This window comes from Emys orbicularis, chromosome 13 (genome assembly GCF_028017835.1).
Source record: "Emys orbicularis isolate rEmyOrb1 chromosome 13, rEmyOrb1.hap1, whole genome shotgun sequence".
Lineage (NCBI taxonomy): Eukaryota > Metazoa > Chordata > Testudines > Emydidae > Emys > Emys orbicularis.
In genome coordinates, this window is record NC_088695.1 from 6,724,803 (window position 1) to 6,745,998 (window position 21,196).

General features: G+C 51.2%; 2 protein-coding genes across 2 annotated transcripts in view; one reads left to right on the forward strand and one right to left on the reverse strand.

The window, feature by feature from the left end:
* The window catches only part of LOC135888216 (zinc finger protein 850-like), a 54,570-nt gene that overhangs the window by 21,485 nt on the left and 11,889 nt on the right, over positions 1-21,196 (reverse strand). The window lies entirely within an intron of this gene.
* On the forward strand, positions 13,682-16,385 carry LOC135888072 (zinc finger protein OZF-like). Its single transcript, XM_065415886.1, has 3 exons — positions 13,682-13,715; positions 14,543-14,656; positions 14,986-16,385. Exons 1-3 carry the CDS (start codon positions 13,682-13,684, stop codon positions 16,383-16,385), a joined length of 1,548 nt encoding a protein of 515 aa, XP_065271958.1.

The following is a 21,196-nucleotide window of genomic DNA, read 5'->3' on the forward strand; positions in this document are numbered from 1 at the left end:
CCCCTGACTGCCCCGACCCTTAACCACACCCCTGCCCCCAGACAGACCCCCAGGACTCCCATGCCTATCCAACCGCTCCCCGTCCCCTGACTGCCCCCGAGACCCTCTGGCCCATATCCAACCCACCCGGCCCAGCCCCCTTACCACTCCGCAGCTCAGAACAGAGTCCCCACCAAATCCCACCCCCTGGACATCCCCTTGACCAATGGCGTGATGGCACTTACAGGGCGGGCGCAGAGAGCGCCAACCAAGCTGGAGCGCAGTGGTGGAAGAGCGCTATGACTGATGTAAGTCAACAAAGGTCATGTGTAGCGCTGGGGAGGCGGTGATTGGCTGGGCGGGGGTAAGAGGGTTCTGTGTGGGGCAGTCTGGGTGCAGGCAGCTCAGTGGGGGATCTGGATGCACAGGGAGATTCCAGGTGCAGGGGTAATGGGAGTCTGCAGGGGGGACCAAGTGAAAGTGGTTGGAACTCAGCGGGGGGGGGGGGGGGGGTTCTGGGTGCAGGGGAGGTGGGGTTCATTTGGGTGGGGGTCTGGGTGTAGGTGGTTGGGGCTCAGTGGGGAGGGTGTCTGGGGGGGCTCATCAGGGTGGTACAGATGCAGGGGAGCTGGGGCTTGTCAGAGTGAGGGTTTGAGGGGCCTGCTTAACAGGGGAGCCCCAGCTGCTGCCAAGGGGATCTGCACGCTGGGCCCCCACTTCCCCTATCCCCTTCTCTTCCCCATCCCATGCCCCTTCCCCACCGTTCCATCTCTTCCGCATCCCATCCCCTTCCTTCCCAAACTGCCTCTTTCCCCCTGCCCCCACTTCCCCCATTCCCTTCTTTTTCCCATCCCATGCCCCTTCCCCACCATACCATCTCCTCCCCATCCCACCCCCTTCTTTCCCCCCTGCCTCTTTTCCCCTGCCCTGCCCCGCCCCACAACTCACTGTTGTACAAGATGAAGGATGGCTCCCAGCACACAGAAGGGAGCTCAACCAGCCCTAGGACCCAGAAGGTCCTGTCCAGTTGCAAAGTCCAGGAAGCTGAGCAGCACCTTCTTTTTTCAGCGGGGCTGCAGCAATTCTGTGTTCACAGAAATGGGGGGGGGGGCAGTGGCATGACCTTGCACCCCATGTGGCCCCTCACCTCTATTTGGGGGGTAATGCCCCCAAACTATGCCATGAACATTCCCAATCGCACACCCCTGTTTCTCCTTCACTTTCTGCAGGGAAGCAAAGAACGCTGCAGGAGGGGGACCTGGGCTGTTTTCATTCCCCCTGGGGCCCAGGAGTACCCCCCACAGACCCCCCACTGCCCAGCACCATCCCCAGAGACCCAGCGCCCCCGCCTGCCTGCTCCCCAGCCACACTCACCGGCCTGCTGGGCGGGGGCCATTTGCCTTGCCTGGGCTGAGCCAGCGCCACAGCTGGGGTTGGTGGGGGAATCAGAGTGGGAGGGGGCCTGCCCCCCTTATAACCGCCTTGCCTGGGGCCCAGATGAGCCCTCCCCCCCATGCTGGCCGAGAACGACCCGGCCCTGGCACTGGTCCCAGGCGGCTCAGCCCTGGGAGGTGGCGGGCTGAGCAAGAGGAGCTCCCTCCCCCTCCCTGCTGGGGAGGCGCGGTCAGGGAGATCTAGCACCACCACCCCACAGCTCCCATTGGCCAGGGTTCCTGGCCAATGGGCTGGGAACCGGGTCAGCGCTGGGAGGGAGGCAGCAGGCAGCGTTGCCTCTGCCGAGACTCTCCCTGCACGCAGGGACACTGGGGAGGGGGGAGCTGCCCCCAAGGTGAGAGCAACCCACCCTGCTCCCTGTCCCCCAACTGCCCCTGCCCCTTGTCCAACCCCCCTCAGGCTCCTAGCAGCCCCGCCCCCCACAGCTCTGACTGCCCTGAATTAGGGTGTGCACGGGCACACCTGGCACACCCCGTGTGCATGCCTATGCCTATATGTTGTTAGAGGTTAACAATGTAACCAAACAGTTCCTGTCCAGGGCTGTCTTCTGTTAATTAAGAGATCAAAAGAAAATATTAACATTTAGATAAAACTTGGGTATAATAATGTCATTGTCTGTATGTCTGTGTAAAGTTCGTGGTAAACTATTAACTGCATTATGAATAATTACCTTATGTTAATACTGATAATTGATTACCGGTGATGTTAGGAAATAGAAGCTTACTTCAAAAACCTATTGTTCACCACAGGACTGCACGATGTTGAGATGGTGCAAAAATCTGTATTAGAACTCTTGGGACCTGATTCTTTTATCTCCAATCTTCTTAAGCTTAATTTGGGGAGAGTTTGAGTTGTAAAACCTGAGATCTCCAGTCCCAGCTGCACCTGCCTCGTATTGAACATTTGGACAGTGGACTCTGACATGTTGAAATGATTCTGAAAAGGACTCTTTGCAATTCTAAAGCACCATCTTGACAGAGAAATAGACATAAGGACGCTATTCATCTTTGTATGTGTAATGATCTTTTAGCCAATCATCTCTTTTCTCCTTTTAATAAATCTTAGGTGAATTGATAAGAATTTGCAGTAAGTGTGTATTTTGGTAAGGACTGAAAAATTCAGTAACTTGGTGAGTAATGTGTCCGATCCTTTTGGATCGGTAGAATTTTTTTGGATGATGTAATCAGTAATCCCCATATTTCATTGGGCTGTCTGGGAGGGAGCCATATCCTGGCTCATAGGTCGGCACTGTGTCCATACACAGACGTATTGTGTCAGCGGTAAAAAATGTTGGGTCCATATGGACCTAAAAATTTTTACCATGGGGCAAGCGGCTCCCACCATCCCCCACATCCTTCTATGCTGCGGAGTGTCTGGGCAGCTCTCCAGAGCTCTGTCCACCCCCCCAACCCCCATTGCTAACCTGGCTCCCAGCCCTTTAGCAAGGAACAGCGGCCAATGAGACCTGCAAGGGGAGGGGCCAGAGGTGCCTAGCCGCAACTCCATAGTAGGGAGGGGGAGGGGGAGGGGGATCTGCAGGCCGCAGCTCAGCCCTGGGCAGTGACTAGCCTAGTTCCAGCCCTTCAGTGCCACCCCCCCCCCCCACTGCACAGCCCCCTCAGCCTAGCTCCAGACCCTCAGTGTCCCCCCCACTGCACAGCCCCCCTCAGCCTAGCTCCAGCCCCTCAGTGCGGCTGTCAGCCCCAGGTGGGTGGGTCTCATGAGGAAGGGCCGTGCACATCTGGGAGGTGCAGATAAAGGCTTGGCCTCTCCTTCCCTCCCCGCTCCCAATCCCTCAGGTGGAGACAGCGGGGCGCTGTGTCTGAACTGGTGTGTGTGTTTGGGAAACTTCGCTTGAGAGAACAAGGCTGTGGCCTGATCAGCCCCCTTTGACCAACTAATGATTGAGTTTGTCCAGCACAGCGACCCGACTGGGCAGTCCAAGACTCACGTTTCTGGGGTGCAAGGCTGGGAGTAGTGAACTGTGTGGTGTTGCTGTGTAGGTTACTTCATGGGTGGCTGGCTAGTGGCACTCAGTGCTGTATACTGGGAGTGACTTTGAATGCTAGTGGCTGTGTGGGAGCAGAGCCTGGAGGGGTCTCCTGGGACCCAGCATGGCACTGTTGGGCTTTCGGCATCCTGATCCTGAAAGATGACCTGAGCAGGGCAGGGGATCCAGCCAACATCCTCAACTCCAGTAGCTTCAGCTAAATCCTGAACAAACCCTGGCTGGGCCGGGCTAACTGGGCCCACACCCAGAGTGCCGTAGCCAGGGGGTCGTCACAAGGGGCTCAGGCTTCCCCTCACCGGCTGCGCCGCAGACTCCTCTGCGGAGTCCGGCCCCTTCCCCGTGTTGGGCCAGCAGGCTTCTCCCTGCCCCTGCCCGCTCCCTCCTCAGCTAAGGGCTCCAGCTCCACCCAGCGCCCCCCTCACCCCCAGGAGCGCAGAGCTGCGCGGAGTCCCTCCCTGCCTGTGGCGGGGGCAGGACCCCATGAGACCAGCCAGAGCCAGGAGCAAAAGTTTGTAGCGTGTGAGTGAGCAGGGCCGGGGGAGTGAGGCCCGGCAGGGGGGTCGAGCAAGGCTGGGAACAGACTCTGGAGGCTGGGAAGACGGGGGATGGAGCTGAGCTCCGTAGAGCCCGGCATGGGACTTTGTGGGGCAGGGCAGAGGAGGAGGAGGAAGAAACGGGCTGGGGATGGCTGGGGGTTGGGTGACCAGATGTCCCAATTTTATAGGGACAGTCATGATATTTGGGGCTTTCTCTTATATAGGCTCCTATTACCCCCGGCCCCTGTCCCTATTTTTCACACTTGTTATCTGGTCACCCTGCTGGGCTGGGAAGGGAAAAGAGCAAGGGGGGGGGCGTCTTTGTGTGACTCAGTGAGCTAGCAGTGAATGTGCTGGGGCTTCCTGGGGAGCAGGCTGGTGCCCCTGGGGAGAGCAGCTGTTCCGAGCTGCCCCACACTGCACCTGCACCTCTCCCCTCTTCTGCCCTGTGGCAACCCCCTGCAATCTCCTTTTCACGCTGCCTCCCTCTGCTCTGAAGTTAAGCCCAGATGCCGAGGATCCCCTTTGGCCTTTTCCCTCCCCTCCCTTCCCCAGCAGGGATCAGCAGCAGACGTGCGCTGGGAGGAGGGAGAGGTACACACATAACCTGGCTGGGGAGGAGGGAAAGTTAAAGGAAAGTAAAAGAAGGCAGCATTTACTTTTCCTGCCCATGATTAACAATATGCCTGTGTCAACAGGAAACTGACACTAAAACAAAAGGGGGGTGGGGAGTTGTACCTGGAGCAGAAAAGCAGCAATCAGGGCTGCAGAATGCAAGGGAGGGAGCGACCTCTTAGCTGGGGAAGAAGATGGACTCGCTCTTGACAAGGCTGGAGTAGCTGAACAGTTTTATTTAGGGGAAAGGGACATGATTTTTTTTCCTTGAGGATCCAAGTATCTGCAGATCTGTCTCTCCAGCAGGAAGCAGTTTGAACGAGGGAGAGTTCTAAACAGCATAGAGTTGAGTGAGATTTTTAAAGGTCCCTTCAAGAATGCAGCACATGCTTCCTCACCTATGGGAGAGACCTTTAAAAACTGCCTTAAATCATCCTAACCAAGAGCCACTGTTCAAATCAGGCTTGGCCGGCATTGTTGAAACCGTGTGCTGAGTTACCCAGTACAGTCCCACAGAGCTGTGTGTGGCAACCAGGTATGAAAGGCCATTTAGAAGGTGATGGCCTAGAGCCCTGGCAGGCAAGGGCCTGGATGAGGGCTGGACTCAGCCATGGGTATCAGCTATTTCCTTTTAGTCATTCACATGGATTTTGGGGCCTGGCTGACATGCCAGCCACCATGTGAAACCCTTCCCTGTGGCCTTTTGACATGCACACAGAGGTATCTCACTGCCAAGTCCCTCTCCTAGGAGGGGAGGGGGAAGGCTGCAGGGTGATCTCCCACCTCCATGCAGCCAGGGGCCAATGCTTGCCACTGCCATTCTGGAGCCTCCACGTGTATGGATTGCCAAATAAAATGGGCAGAATTGTAAAATATTGTGCACAGAATTTTTAATTTGTTGGTGCTGAAAGCCCTCGGGAATATGGCATACTGGACAGTTGTGGGGGAGGGGGGCCTGTGAGGGGGTGCTGGGCAGTGTGGGGAGTCTGTGGGTGGGAGGCCACTGGGCATAGGGATCGATGGTGATCTCTGGGTGAGGGGCCACTGGGCATGGGGGTTGCTGGGCATAAGGGGGTGGGGGGACCTGGACAGGGTGGCAGGGTGGCAGGAACAGGGGCAGCGCAGGGCTGGGGTTGGGGGCGCAGGTGGGAGGGAAGTGCAGGGGTTAGGATGAAGGTGGCACTGTGGAGAGTTTGGGGTGAAGGTGGCAAAATGTAGGGGTTGGGGCACAGAGTAGGAGTTAGGGTGCAGAAGGGGACAAGGGTTAGTGGCAAAAGGGGGTGCAGGATGGGGAGCCCACGGGGGCCAAGGGAAAAGCCCCCAAGGCCGGCCCTGCACCCTGGTGGATATGAGGGTGGGTTTCTGCTGTCACCCTTCCCCTCATGCATCATTTTCCTCCCCCCCCCTTATTTCTGCTCTTTCTCCTTTTGCTTCTCTTTCCCACAAGTCCGGCTCAGCCAGCCCAGACAGCTCCAACTTTTGCACCAGTGCTGGTAGGGTGACCAGATGTCCCAACTGTATAAGGACAGTCCCGATATTTGGGGCTTTGACTTATATAGGCTCCTATTACCCCCTATCCCTGTCCTGATTTTTGACACTTGCTGTCTGGTCCCCCTAAGTGCTGGTAACATGCTCCGAGAGATGCTGCAGTTGGATGGGTTGATCGCTAGGACCCAGGAGCCGCTGGGAGGCGGCTCTGGTGAAGCGATCGCTGGGGTCAGTCCCGGCAGCAGGAAGTGACTCGCAGCCGCTGCGGTGACTCTGGCTCCTGGCGAGATCCCCGAGCCCCGGCGGCTGGTGCTGGGAGCCCGGAGCCCTGGCTGCAGCCGGGAGAGGGGAATCTCCAGCAGGGCCCTTCCCGCTGCTCCCCGGGAGCCTCTCCCAGGGCAGAGCCCCCAGCCCGGCCAGGCCCCTTCCCGGCCCGGCCCCTGGGGGGCTCCGCTCGGAGGGAAGGTAAGAGAGACCCCCCCCGTCACCCCCGGGCTGCAGGGGGAGGTTTGGCCCCAGGCTGCTCCCAGCGGAGCTGGCTGCGATTCCCGCCCTGGGCCCGGGAAAGCTGCCGCCCCCTCCCGGTGTGTGCGGGGCGGGGGGAGCCCGGCTGGGCCGTGCTGGGGGCTGGGGCAGCGGCATGTGGGGGGATTCAGCGGGGAGAACCGGGGTACAGGCCCCGCCAGGCAGGCCGGAGGGGGAAACCCAGTAATAGAGAGGGGCAGAGGGGATAAAAGTTCTCCCCTGATGAGCTGAGCCAGCTGCAGTGGTTGCAAAAATAGGGCATTGGGGCTTTTCCTCCCCCCTTTCCCAGGATCTCAGCTCCCATTTCCCAGGGCCGTGTCCTTAAAGGCCCAGTGCATCGCAGAGCCCAGACAGGGCCGCTCTCCCCCTGTATAAGATGTTACTGAGCTGCTAAAGGAGACTTGATCCAGTGAAATATTTACAGACCCCCCCACAAAGATCTCACTGTCACACCTGCTTCGAGTGTTTAAAGAATCCGGGTCTCAGTTCCTGTGTCTGCGTAAAGCCGCCCAGCGCTTCATCAGTGTGTCCTAGCCACTGTCCCTGTTCCCCTGAGTTTCACTCCTCTTGGAATCCAGTCTGGGCAGTTTCACTCCTGTACATTAGTGCCTTTTGAAAATATTATTTTTATTACTCTGAGCTCTTCATCCTAAACTTCATTAGCGTTGTGCGGAGGGATGTCATTGTGCCATGGAATTTATATTTGTAATAGCAAATCATCATGGGAAATATTAACAGTTATTAGTAGCTTGGCAATCACATCTCAGGGTGACACTGTAACAGTTCCTGTTTCTATTGTAATGTTGTAATTTGAGTGCAGCACTGACTGATTTCATGGGCTGGTCTCAAAACTTCTTCAATTTCCTTTGCTTTAGCCAACTGTTATTTTGTCTTTGGGGTGTTTTTACCTCATGTTCCATTTGTGTGAAGAACTTGGTTCCCAAATATTCACTAATAGACAGAAGTTTCAAGGTTGAAGGCACCTAGATATTTTTAAATGTGACTAGTGGCCTCAATCATTTTAAAAATCAGTCCCTAAGGGCCTTAGAGTGTCTCGTATAAAATACTTCTAAAAAATAAATTTCTGTAGTGTTTTTTTTTTTTTTTACTAAGGACAGATATACATCCCCAAGATAGATTGTCAACCCCAATAATTCAAACCCCATGAGTTATGCACCCAAAAGTCTAGAATTTAAATAAAGAAATAAATTTTTGTTTTTCTTTTATTACCTTTTTGTGTCTGAGCCTTTGGCGAGTACTAGCTACGTAGGTTTACTGCTACCCCTTCCAAAGGATCCATACATCTAGAATGGTTGTACAATCCTGTAACATTCGATGCCATTTTACATTTCTGGGAACATATGATTCCCCTCCCCCACTTGCAATTGAAAATTGATTTTAAAACCATATTTCTCTAAGTAACCCCCCATCCGGCACACTCTGAAATGCCCACTTGACTTTCCTATGACTTCATTTATTGCATGCATTGATGTGGATTTTTCTACCACATTGTTTATACTTCTAATGGCCTATGTTTGACAATTTTTGTTGTGATCCATTTCAGGGATGTTCTTCCTTCTGACACATGTATTGATTTGTACGGCCAAAGTAAAAACAATTTTTAAATGAATTGTTCTATGTGTCCTTCGCATTGGTCAGGCCGGGGGACGCAGTGTGCTGACCTCACCCTTTCGTTTATGTTTTTGCAGGGGGCTCGCTAATGCAGGTTAGTTACCCCATGGGAAAAACACCCATTTTCTTATAGACACAGACTATGCTGCTGACTCTGATGTTAAATGACCCATTATTGTTCATGGGCTGAAAACTTTGATGCTGATTGTGTGTCTCCTGCTCCTGTGCCAGGCGCTGCATCTGAATGTCTGCGCCCATGTGTGGGGGTGTCATGGAAAACAAATTAAATCTTTTAAAACTAAAAGAAATAGCAGTCATCCCCAAGCCCCCCTCACCAATTTCTCTTATTCCCTTCCCTTCTCCAGGGCTTGTCTGCATGGTGTGATGTTAAAGGTGTGAAGTTAATGCACATGAATTCCAGGACTTTAAACCCCTGTGTGGACGCTCTCATTCAGAAGTCAGGTGGCCTTAATTTTGACATTGGCAGTCAGGACAGCCACAGACCAGTGCAGGAGTCCTTCCCCCCAATGCTATAAATCATCAGGTCTTTGATCACGTCTTAAACATTTTTTAAGTATTGTATAGTCCAGGTGTAACCCACATGCGATTTTGCAAGTCCAAAGAGAAGCAGTGGGGCGCTCATCTCATCTTCTCTGAGTGTTGCCTTGTGTGGAAATGCCATTGGGATATTTTCCAGGTACCAGCTTTGGTCTGACAGAATTTCAGTAGTTGGGTTGAGGTGGAAATGTAAGGTGATCTCGCTCCTTTTCTCTCTCCTGCAAAGGACAAGACGTCCTTCATGAGCAGGAGGGTGATGGCCGGATAGTGTCATGGTAGATCCTGCTGTGCGTATGGAAAGCATTGGCCTGGCTGCTTTGTGATCCCCTTTATAAGGAACACAGATCAAGTGGCGGCACTCTTGTCCCATGGGAGTGAACTATAAAGACTCCTTGCCCTGGTGAGAGTTCTCGGTGGGCAAAATTTAGCATTCCGCTGCCGCGGTAGAAATGAAAAATTATACACTCCAGGTAATGGAAACTTTTAAAAATTTGTTGAATACCTAGCTTTATTTGATCCAGTCATGAAGGAGCATCTACGTAAAATAACTGATCATGAAACACAGGTTTATTGCTTTGGAAAAAATATGCAGAATGAACTGATTCAAATCCTAGCAAATGCCATTAAAAAGAAAATTGTAGAAGCTGCCCATTCTGCAAAATACTTTTGAATAATACTGGACTGTACACCACGTGAGTCATGTTGGACAAATGATGACGATGATTCGTTTTCTGGCTATGGAAAAGTCTGCTGATGAAGATAATGTTGAAGTACTCATAAAGGAACATTTTTGGGGTTTCGTACCACAAGGAGATGACTGGAGCATTTATGACTGAAACTATTCTACAAGAGCTTGAAACAATGTCATAATCTGTTGAAAACTTATGTGGCCAAAGCTATGATAATGGGAGTAATATGAAGGCTAAAGACAACGGTGTGCAAAGGAGACTGATGGAAATCAATCCTAGGGCCTTTTTTGTTCCTTGCAGTGTGCATTCTCTGAATTTGGTTGTCAATGATGCTGCTAGATGCTGTTTGGAGGCAAGCAGTTTCTTTGATCTGGTGCAACATGTTATGTGTTTTTCTCAGGCTCAACATGCCGTTGGGAGATTCTGACTCGCCATGTGAATTCTCTAACTGTGAAACCATTTAGTCAGACAAGATGGGAGAGTCGCATTGATGCTTTGAAGCCTCTTCACTATGAACTTAGAAACATTTATGATGCCCTAATTGAAATTTCTGATGATACTACCTTTACTGGATCATCTGGCAATACGGCACGTTCAGATGCAGAAGCTCTTGCAAATGGCCTTTCCAAGTTCAAATTTGTGACTTCACTCATTTTGTGGTATAATATCCTTTTCAAGGTTAACCTCGCTAGTAAGCAGCTTCAGGAAAAGAACTTGAAGATACATTCTGCTGTTCAAAAACTTCAGCAAACTGAAAATATTCCGGAGGAATTCAGAAGTGATGAATTTGAAAGAACACTGGTAGATTCTCTTGAGCTTGCTGAAGAAATAGACTTTCCAACAGCATTTGAGCCAGAGCCAGTTCACATTCAGCAAAAGAAACAGCAGTTTTCGTATGAAGGATGGGACACACCCATTCAGAACCGAAAACAAAGGTTCAAAGTGAATTTCTACTTCGCAGTCCTTGATACTGCTATTCACTCGGTTGACGAAAGATTTCAACAGATGCAGCAGCTAGAGTCAGTATTTGGCTTTCTATATAATATCCACAGCTTGCGAAAGAGAACAGCAAAACAGATAAGAGAATTTTGTATAAAACTGGAGTCGACGTTGACTCATGAAAATTCAAAAGACATTGATGCTACAGATTTTTGTAGGGAGCTTCAGGCTTTTTCAAGATGACTTAAGGAACATTCCACTCCTGAAGAAGTACTGAAGTTTGTTTGTGAAAATAAACTCTCAGAGAGTTTTCCAAATGTTTTTATAGCTCTACGCATTCTTTTAACTTTGCCAGTTTCCGTAGCTAGTGGGGAACGTAGCTTCTCAAAGTTAAAATTGATAAAAACATATCTGCGTTCAACAATGGTGCAAGAGAGACTTGTTGGACTTGCCACAATGTCAATAGAGCATGAAATAGCTGGAAAACTGGATCTAAAAGAACTAGTGACTGAATTTTGAAAACTTAAAGCAAGAAAAGTCATGTTTTAAGAGCACAGAGTGTTTTTTATTCAGTGTGTTTTGTAAATACAGGTTAACGTTCATTGAAGAGTTTTCTTATTTCTTTCTATATTGGATGTGGTGGTAATGGCAGTTAAAGCAGGATAGAGTAATGGATGATTTTGGATTTGTAATAATAAAAATTATAATTAACATTTTTTATACATTTTTATTTGAAATAGGACTGAAATAGTATCTAGCTCTCATGTACAAATCTATCCTGAATATTTTGTGTCTCTGTTTTATCTGATCTAAGAAACATTGGTTGGCCAGACAGACAAACCGAATAATTAAGCCTCTGTTTAAAAAAAAAAAAAACGCTTAAAAAACATTAAAAGGAAAAAAGGGGCAAAATGTTTCTCAGTTTATCAAAAACCTCAGCTTAGATCTGCCCTTGGGGTTTGGGGTTGGGGGCGCCAATTCCATGGTTTGCCTAGGGCACCTAGTCTAGGGCCGCCCCTGCATTCTGATGTACGACAGGTGTAACAGACAATGCTGTCTGTCTAAGTTACATTTCCCGGGCAGTGCCTCGTTACAAGGGAATTATCCACAGGCACCCCCCTCCCTTCCCGCACACACACTGCTCCCAACTTAGGATATGTCTACACTACGAAATGAGGTCAAATTTATAAAAGTCGATTTTTTAGAAATCGATTTTATACAGTCGATTGTGAGTGTCCCCACTTAAGACCATTAAGTCGGCAGAGTGCGTCCACAGTACCGTGGCTAGCGTCGACTTTTGGAGCATTGCACTGTGGGTAGCTATCCCACAGTTCCCGCAGTCTCCGCCGCCCATTGGAATTCTGGTTTGAGCTCCCAATGCCTGATGGGGCAAAAAACATTGTCGCGGGTGGTTCTGGATAAATGTCGTCAGCCCCCCATCCCTCCGTGAAAGCAATGGCAAAAAATAGTTTCTCGCCTTTTTTCCTGGGTTACCCGTGCAAACGACACACCACAACAAACATGGAGCCCGCTCAACTCACCGTCACCGTATGTCTTCTGGGTGCTGCCACACGTGTTAGGGAGGTCCCTGTTATAGCCTCTGTCCTTCATGGCCTTTGAAATTTTTTCAAATGTTTGGCCATTTCGTCTTTTTGAACAGAGTTCTGATAGCACGGATTCGTCTCCGCATACAGCGATCAGATCCCGTACCTCCCGTTTGGTCCATGCTGGGGCTGTTTTGCGATTCTGGGACTCCATCATGGTCACCTCTGCTGATGAGATCTACACTCACCTGCAGATCGCCACGCTGGCCAAACAGGAAATGAGATTCAAAAGTTCACGGGCCTTTCCTGTCTACCTGGCCAGTTCATCTGAGTTGAGAGCGCTGTCCAGAGCGGTCACAATGGACCACTCTGGGATAGTTCCTGCAGGCCAATACCGTAGAATTGCGTCCACACTACCCCAAATTCGACCCGGCAAGGTCGATTTCAGCGCTAATCCCCTCGTCGGGGGAGGAATACAGAAATCTATTTTAACAGCCCTTTAAGTTGAAAAGAACATCTTCGTCGTGTGGACGGGTGCAGGGTTAAATCAATCTAACGCTGCTAAATTCGACCTAAACTCGTAGTGTAGACCAGGGCTTATATTGGATTTTTTTTAAAAGAGACAAACTCAGGATCTTTGGGGCTCTGATTCTTTAGTGTTCAGGACTGCCCTAGGACTTGGTCTGATTTCCAGACAGGTTTTAGATCTCAGCCACACCGGTGTCAGACAGGAGTCACTGCTGGCTCTGGCAGGGGATGAGTGCGGATGGGCTAATAGGATCAACCTCTGTCTGCTTGTCCCTTGGAGCTGCTGGGGGAGTCCAGGGCAGCTCATTCTTCAGGTGTTGCCACCAGAGGGCTCCGGCTATTGTTAAGGGGGAGGGGTTTACACTGCAATGGGGAGCAATCCCCCAGAGTGGCCCCTTTGATTCTGCTCTTTTTCTAGAGTTTGGCTCAGAGATGCTGTTACTGGGAGGGTCTAAAGAGGCTGGGGGGAATCGGGGTGTGACATGGACTGAAGCCCCTTCTGTAACCTCCCCCATCGCCCCTCTCGCCCTGACAGGCTTAAGAATCACGTCCACATTTCACTCCAGATCGGCCCATCTTCTAGGAGAGAGGGAAGGGAAATGGCTGTGATGGAGCCAGCTCAGGTAGGGGATTTTCAGGGAGCTGCTGGGTAGCAGGAGGGAGAGGGAGGGAGGAGACAGGGTGTGAGAAACCTACTCATTTTCTGAGTAGGACCATTGGTGAGGGGGAGGGGAGGGACATTCGCCCATTTCAAAAACAGGACACAACCCCCCTGCACAGGGATGGAGCCTGAACCCAGTAGCCAGAGGCTGCTGTGAAATACGAAGGGAAGCTGTTGGGATTCCTGTCCCTGTCCCTGGCTCAGAGCTCTGCTTCCCGTATCAGCCTATGGCTGGCAGGCGTGTGGGAAATGAGAAGACGCTGCCCTGCTCTCACCTTCTCCCACCCCCTGAAGCCTCCTGGCTGCTCTGATGGGTAGGGGTCTGATTCTGCTACTCTGCCCCTCCCAGAGCTTTTCACTCTTTCCCATGACTAGCGAGATTGTGGCTGGAGCAGCAGGTGCTGAGTGGGGGACTTCTGTTGTTTCAGATGCCGGTGACCTTCGAGGAGGTGGCTGTGTATTTCACCCAGGGGCAGGGGGCTCTGCTGGACCCCGCTCAGAGAGCCCTCTACAGGGACGTCATGCAGGAGAATTACGAGACGGTGACCTCGCTGGGTAAGGGATTCCCATCCCCTCGGTTATTAGAAGCCGTGGGGTCTGCGTGTCTGAATGTGTTCAGGTTCTTCCCTGGTCAGTTAGATCAGAGGCAAATGGGTTCCATAATGCACAGCTGCTGTGTGTGAGAGATTTGCATCTCTGTGCCCTCTCCAGTGAGACACGGTGTCAAAACTTAATGGACATGTTAGCTCATCCCCATCCCTCCAGCTTTCAAAAGGCCAGATTCCATTCATTATCCCTTCTGCATTGATTCCCATTCACACCAAATCCTTTTTTACCTCCCTTTTTGGGAATAGCTCCAGCCGTTGGGAAGGCTTATAAATAGGCAGGGGTTTAATGCCAGAGCTGTGTGCGCATTTTCTCCCAGGCCCCTAGACTGGGAGAGATTTGCATTTCTGTACCCTCTCCAGTGAGACATGGTGTCAAAACTTAATGGACATACTAGCTCATCCCCATCGCTCCAGCTTTCAAAGGGGCAGAATCACGCACAAAATTATTATTTACTGCCCTTCTTAGGAATAGCTCCAGCCATTGGGAAGGCTTAGAAATAGGCAGAGGTTTCATGCGAGAGCTGTGTGTGTGTCAGCAAGGCCCCTAGACTGTGCAGATCCTGGGAACTCCTAGTGAGGGTGTAAAAATTCCCCTCACCTCCCCAAACATCTGCCTCTCCCAAGAGGGCTCAGCCACCACGTTCCCGTCCTCTTGGGTTCCATGTTCCCCAGCAGAGCACAGGGACAGGTTCCGCTCACAGAATGTCCTTTGTTACAGACGCTCTCTCAATCCTCCATGCACCCTGATCTGGTCTGATTTCACTCCCTGCACAGGATTCTCCCTTCCCAAACCTGAACTGATCTCTCGCCTGGAACGAGGGGAAGAGCCGTGGGTCCCAGATCTCCAGGTCTGCAAGGAAAGAGAGAGCCCGAGAGGTGACCGCACAGGTGAGGACTGACACTCAAACCATCTGGGGAATGAAGAAAAAGTTGAGAGTCCTAAAAATGGGGTGTGAGTAAGTGCCCTCAGTTCTTCCTCCTCTTACCCAGGGCAGCGCTGTAGTCAGCAGATACTGCTCACGCTATTCCACTCACCCTGTTAGCTGCAGGAGTTTCCTTCCCATCTCTCCTTCCCTGTGAATGTTTGTGTGCGATGTGGAGGCAAAATCCAATTGCTTAGTATTCGCAACTTTAGTGTGTCCGGTTTTCCCTGGGTGCTATTCCTCTTTCTCTCCAGCACAATGACTCCTGTCTGCATTGTCTCTCTCTCCCGGCAGGTGCTGATCAAGTGAGTGAAAAAAAGGAGGAGAATCATCATGAAGAAGTTCCTGGGGAAGTGGAACTACAGGGGACCTTTGTGGGAAGAGCTGAAGGGAATTTTTCCCAGTGCTGGGAACAGGGAAAAGCCTGGGGAAATTGGCACAGGTCAGAGAGGCTGCAGGGAAACCACCGAAGGAAGAAAGTGGATGAATCTATTAAATGTGGGGGAGGAGACAAGGATCCCACAACCCAGCAGACAAATTCCAAGGAAGACAAACGCTATGAATGCCTCGGTTATGGGGAAGGATTCATTCTGAGATCACTGCTTGTTACACATCAGACAATCCATACTGGAGAGAAACCCCTTCAATGCTTGGACTGTGGGGAAAGCTTCAATAATCACTCAGCCCTGAATAACCATGGGAGAAGCCACAGAAGAGAGAAAACCTATCAATGCCTTGAGTGTGGGAAATGTTTCATTTGGAAGTCAGAACTAATTAGACATCAGCTAAGCCACACAGGAGAGAGACCCCATAAGTGCTTCGACTGTGGGAGAAGTTTCAAACAGAGGTCAGACCTTGTTAATCATCAGGCAATCCACACAGGAGAGAGACCCCATAAGTGCTTGGACTGTGGGAAAAGTTTCATACGGAGGTCAATCCTTGTTAATCATCAGAGAATCCACACAGGGGAGAGACCCCACAAGTGCGTGGACTGTGGGAAAAGTTTCACATGGAGGTCAGACCTTATTAAACATGAGAGAATCCACACAGGAGAGAGACCTCACAAGTGCTTCGACTGTGGGAAAACTTTCAGTCGGAGGTCAGCTCTTTTAAAACATCACGCATTACACACAGGAGAGAGACCGCATAAGTGCGTGGACTGTGGGAAAAGTTTCATACAGAGGTCAGATCTTGTTAAACATCAGCACATCCACACAGGAGAGAGACCCCATAATTGTTTAAATTGTGGGAAAAGTTTCATGCGGAGGTCAGACCTTGTTAAACATCAGGCAATCCACACAGGAGAAAGACCCCATAAGTGTGTGGACTGTGGAAAAAGTTTCATACAGAGGTCAGACCTTCTTAAACATCAGAGAATCCACACAGGAGAGAGATCCCACAAGTGTTTAGTTTGTGGAAAAGGTTTCATATGGGGGTCACACCTCGTTAAACATCAGAGAATCCACACAGGAGAGAGACCTCACAAGTGCTTAGACTGTGGGAAATGTTTCATACAGAGGTCAAACCTTGTTAGACATCAGTCAATCCACACAGGAGAGAGACCCCACAAGTACTTGGACTGTGGGGAAATTTCACGCAGAGATCACACCTTATTAAACATGAGAGAATCAACACAGGATCTAAACTTCTCTGACACAGAGACAGAAGGTATTAAGGAAATTGCATGTAATTGACCTAGATTCAACCTTTAGAGACGTTAGAAAAGTGTGTCCTCCTTAGATAAACTAGAGCTTCGAGAGGTAAACGTGTATTGTTAAAGACAGGGAAGAAGATGGTAACTGTAGTAGTCTTTGTTTAGCTGTATCTTGTTAACCTCTAACAATGGAAATAAATGGTTCCTGTCTAGGGCTGTATTCTGTGAATTCAGAGATTAAAAGGGAATATTAACATTTGGATAAAACTTGGTTGTAATAATGTCATTGTTTGTCTCCTGAAAGTTTGTGGTAAACTGTCTATGAACTGCTTTATGGAGAATCTCCTCATGTTAATCCATGTAATTAATTACCAGTGATGTTTAGGAAATAGAAGGTTACTTCAAAAGCCTGTTGTTCAGCCAAGGACTGTGTGCTGTCGAGACGCTGCAAAAATGATCCTTTCTTCTCTGATCTGCCTAAGCTTTATTCAGGGGGAGTGTGAGTCGGAAGACGGAGATCTCCAGTCCCATCTGGACCGCCCTGACATTGAAATTTGGACATTGGACTAGAACGTGGTGACATGATTCTGTAAAGGACTCTTTGCAATTCTAAAGCATCATCTCTACAGGGAAAGTGACCTAAGGACTCTATGTATGTCTGTATGTATAATGATCGTTTAACCAACACACTCTCTCTTTTCTTCTTTTAATAAATCTTAGTTGAGTTAATAAGAATTGGTTGTAAGCGTGTATTTGGGTCAGAACTGAAGTATTCCTTAACTTGGTGGATAATGTATTGGATTCTTTGGGATTGGTGGAACTTTTTAATGTGATGAATAAGATTTTCAGCAATCCCCATCATGTTGAAGTGGGCTGTCTGGGAGGGAGCCCAAGGCCGGGTTGCTCTAAGGGAGCTGTGCTTTGGCCTCTGTGTAGCCAGTAAGGTATTGCAGAAGCTGTTTTGTTGCTGGTTTGGTGAATCTAAGTATTGGAATAGCCCCCAGTTTTGAGGATTGTCGGCCCATTCTTTGCAGTTTGCCCTAATTGAGCAATCTCAGTGTGGCCCCCGGGACCCTGGTCACAACTTCATAAATGCCTGGCCTGTGGGGAAAGTTTCATTCAGCCATCCTGTCTCCCTAGCCCCAGCTGATGGGGGGGATGCCCTGCATTTCCCCAGCCCACGGTGTCGGGGGGAAAAATCCCCTGTGGCTCTGCAGCGGTGGTGGGGAAACACCCCTGCATCTCTCAAGCTGCCACCAATGGAGGAGGGGAGTCTGCCAATGGTCCCCAGTCCTCGCAGGCCCACGGCTTCCCACTCTTCCTGGGCACTGGAGAATGCCCTACGGTTCCCCACTACCCGCGGGCCTTATGGGATCCCTCAGTTCCCCAGTCGCCATGCGTGCCTGGCACCTCTGGAGTTCCCAAGGGCCCGCAGAGGCGGGGGGAATCCCAAGCAGCTCCCCAGAGGCCGGGGGCATTGGGGAATTTCCCCGGGCAGGGAGGAAATGGCTCCCCAGTCCCCACAAGTGCGGGGGGGGGAATCCCCTGTTGCTCTCCAGCCCCCCAGGCTTTGGGGAATTCCCTGTGGCTCCCCAGGCCCTGTGGATGGGGGAAATCCCCCGTAAATCTCCCCTGAGGCAATGGGGTTGGGAATCCCCCTCAGGAATCTGTACCCAGCTCCCCAGCGCATGGTGCAGGGAGGGAATCTTTTGAAGCTCCCTATTCCCCACGGGTGTGGGGGAATCCAGTCTCTGTAGGCATTGGGAACCCCCCTGCAGCTCTCCTGGCCCCACAGACAAGAGTGGGGTGTCTCTTGCAGCTGCCCAGTGTCTGCGGGGCTTGCATTATCCCCCGTGGCTCTGCAGCCCCTGATGAGCAGGGGGAATACCCCATGGCTCCCCAGTCCCTGCGGGCGGAGGAGAAATCCCCCACACCTCCCTAGCCACCAAGTCCGGTCTGGGAAATTCCCCACAGTTCCCCAGCTGCCACGGGCAGAGGGGATCCCCCCACAGCTCTGCACTCCCCACTCGCAGGAAGTGGGGGGGATACCCTGCAGTTCTGCAGTCCCCACGTTCAGGGAGCTCCCTGGCCACTGCAGGCACCTGGGCAATCCCTGCAGCTCCCAGCCTGGGGAGGAATCCCCCACAGTTCCCGAGTCCCCGGGCGGGGGGGAATCCCCCTGACTGCCCAGCGCCTGTAAGGGTGGGGGACCCCTGGAGCTCTGGGCATGGGGGAATGCCCTGTGACTCCAAAGCCATTGCTGGCAAGGGCATTGTCCTGCCGCTCCCCAGTCTGCACGGGATCTCCCGGAGCTCCTCAGGGCCCATGCTTACCCTCCCCATGTGGCAGGGTAACCCCCACAGCTCCCCGGCCTGGGGGGAATTCCCACAGATCCCCTGAGTAAAACAGGTTTGGCCTGTTCAGAAGGAAATGGGTAAATTTGTTCTCCACATTTTGAGTCTTAAGATTTTCTGGCAATTCACTTCATGAATGGGAAAGTGGTTTGTAGCCCACCCTGGACCGTGGGTTTTTCTCTTTTTGGTAAAGGCGGGTCTGTCACATATTTTGATATTAAATCCGTTTGAGAGAAGCTAGCTCAGATGTCCTGAGAACATCAAAAGACAAATGAGCATTTACGGAAGTAGTCCTTTCACGTTTCCCTCGCCTTTGTCATGAGATTTTCTTCTTCTTTGAACAATGAAATTTATCAGTATCTATCAGTAAAAGCACTGAGCGCGAGTGCTGGATACGCACTCCAAGGGTCTGTCTCCTCTACTGGTGGACTGACGCTCTCCCATTGACCCAGCACGGGCGTAGACACCGCAATGAGTTGACCCCAGGCTTTTTCTGTGCTAAATCTTTTGTGACTAACACAACTGAATAATGAGAAGTGAAGCCGGTTTACTCACTTCAGAAGAAAATGGGTAAATTTATTTTCCTGATTTTTTTTGAGTCTACGGATTCTCTGGGATTTCCCCCCCTAGCAGCTAGCCGGAGGGTCGGTCTGGGCGCCTCCTGGAGTTGCGCCTTAATGACACCCAATATAGAGCTCTGCTGACCCGCCCCCACCCCCCAGTTCCTTTTTGGCCGGCTACTCCGACAGAGGGGAAGGAGGGTGGATATCGGAATGACCATGAGCAACACATCTTGAAGAACAACAGTTACGAGGTGAGTAACCGTTTTCCTTCTTCGAGTGTTTGTTCATGTCCATTCCAAGCAGGTGACTCACAAGCCGAAGTTCAGGTGGTGGGGTCGGAGTCTTCCACTGATTGGAGCACTGCCCTGCCGAAGGCCGCATCATCTCGGGCCTGCCGGGCGATCGCATAGTGTGCGGCAAAGGTGTGGATGGAGGACCACGTCGCCACTCTGCAGATTTCCCTGGTCCGAAGCACTAGAATGAAGACTCCAACATCTTCCTCTGCATCCCCCACTCCTGAGAGAGGGCATCCTGCAGGAGAATAGCAAGATCTGAGGCATTAGTAGGGCCACAAAAGGGCCTGGGAGGGCAAGAGCTGGGACGTGGCACCCACAGGGCGCTGCTCCATAATTGCGTAAAGGTCAGAGCCTTATTGTGAGAGCTCCTGCAGCAGGAGGCAAAATCCACTCTCCTTCCATCACTATGCAAGTGTAGGCCGTGCTGTGCTAGTTGCACTACACTGGGAGGAGGCAGGGGGAGCTCAAAAAACAGAAAGTGGGCTAAAAAAAAAAAATCATCATTTCATCTCTCATAAGAATCTCATGATTTTTAGGCCAATCTCATGATTTTGGGGTCAGACGGTTCTCTCTTTGTGCTTATATTTCCTGCTAATACATTTAGCTGCCAACGGTTTGATTCTCCCCCTCACAACAACGTCACACTGGTGTAGACAGGCAAGGGGTTCTAGTGGGATTATGTTTGGTTTACACTAGGGTGAGGGAAAGGAGAATGACCCTGGGAACTCCGTCAGCCTATCCTTGATTTGTACTGGGGTCATGGAGGGATACACAAGATCTTAGTGAGTTTTAACTGAATGGGAAGTTTGAAGAGCCTATGACAAGGCAGGGGTAAGGTTGTTTGGGTAACCTAAGTGTGCCCGTCCATCCCAGACCACGTTTGCATTGCCTTGACCTTTAACCTTACCTCTGGAGTTGGCGGCCATTTCACACAAAACAAAGGACAGTGGGCAGGGGAGAAACTAAATTCTACTTTATTAGTCCAAAGGACGATCAAAGACAGACTCCTCTTCCCACCACCAGCCCAGCTCAGCACGGTACTTTTCGGCTTCATCCCAGGACAGTGCCGCACCCAGCTCCTGCATGAACATGAACTAGCAATGGAGCAACATGTATTGAATGGTAGAAAAGCGCCGAGAGGCTGTAAGAGATGCTGGGAAACACCCCGAGAGCAGGGAATCCAAAGAGCTCAGGTTAGGGTGAGTGGGGCAGAGACGGGCTCTCTAGTCCCAACACAGGACACTGAGGTAGATGGGCAGGTGGAGACCAGCTGGGCTGTCAGGTTCCTCATCTCCCTCTGGCCTCAATGCTAGGGGTTGGCCTGACTTCAAGGCTGCCCAAGTCTGTTCACATCCCCGGCTCCCTTCTTGCCTGCACCCAGCTTCGGCATCTCAGCAATTAAGGAGCCGCTGCCCCCTCCCCCTATCATTTTTGGGGTGTCGTTCATGGCCCTTTTGATTTCAGGTCCAGCTTCACACGACACTCACAGGCCAAGTCTCGTCGCTCTCTAGCTCTGATGCAGCGAGTTCCCAGTTCTCAGCCTCAGCCGTCTGGCTCTGAAGAGCAAAGTCAGCCGTTCCCCAGCTCTGTTCTCCTCGCCTCCCACCCTCTCCTCCTCCTGACGCTGAGGCTTGGTCT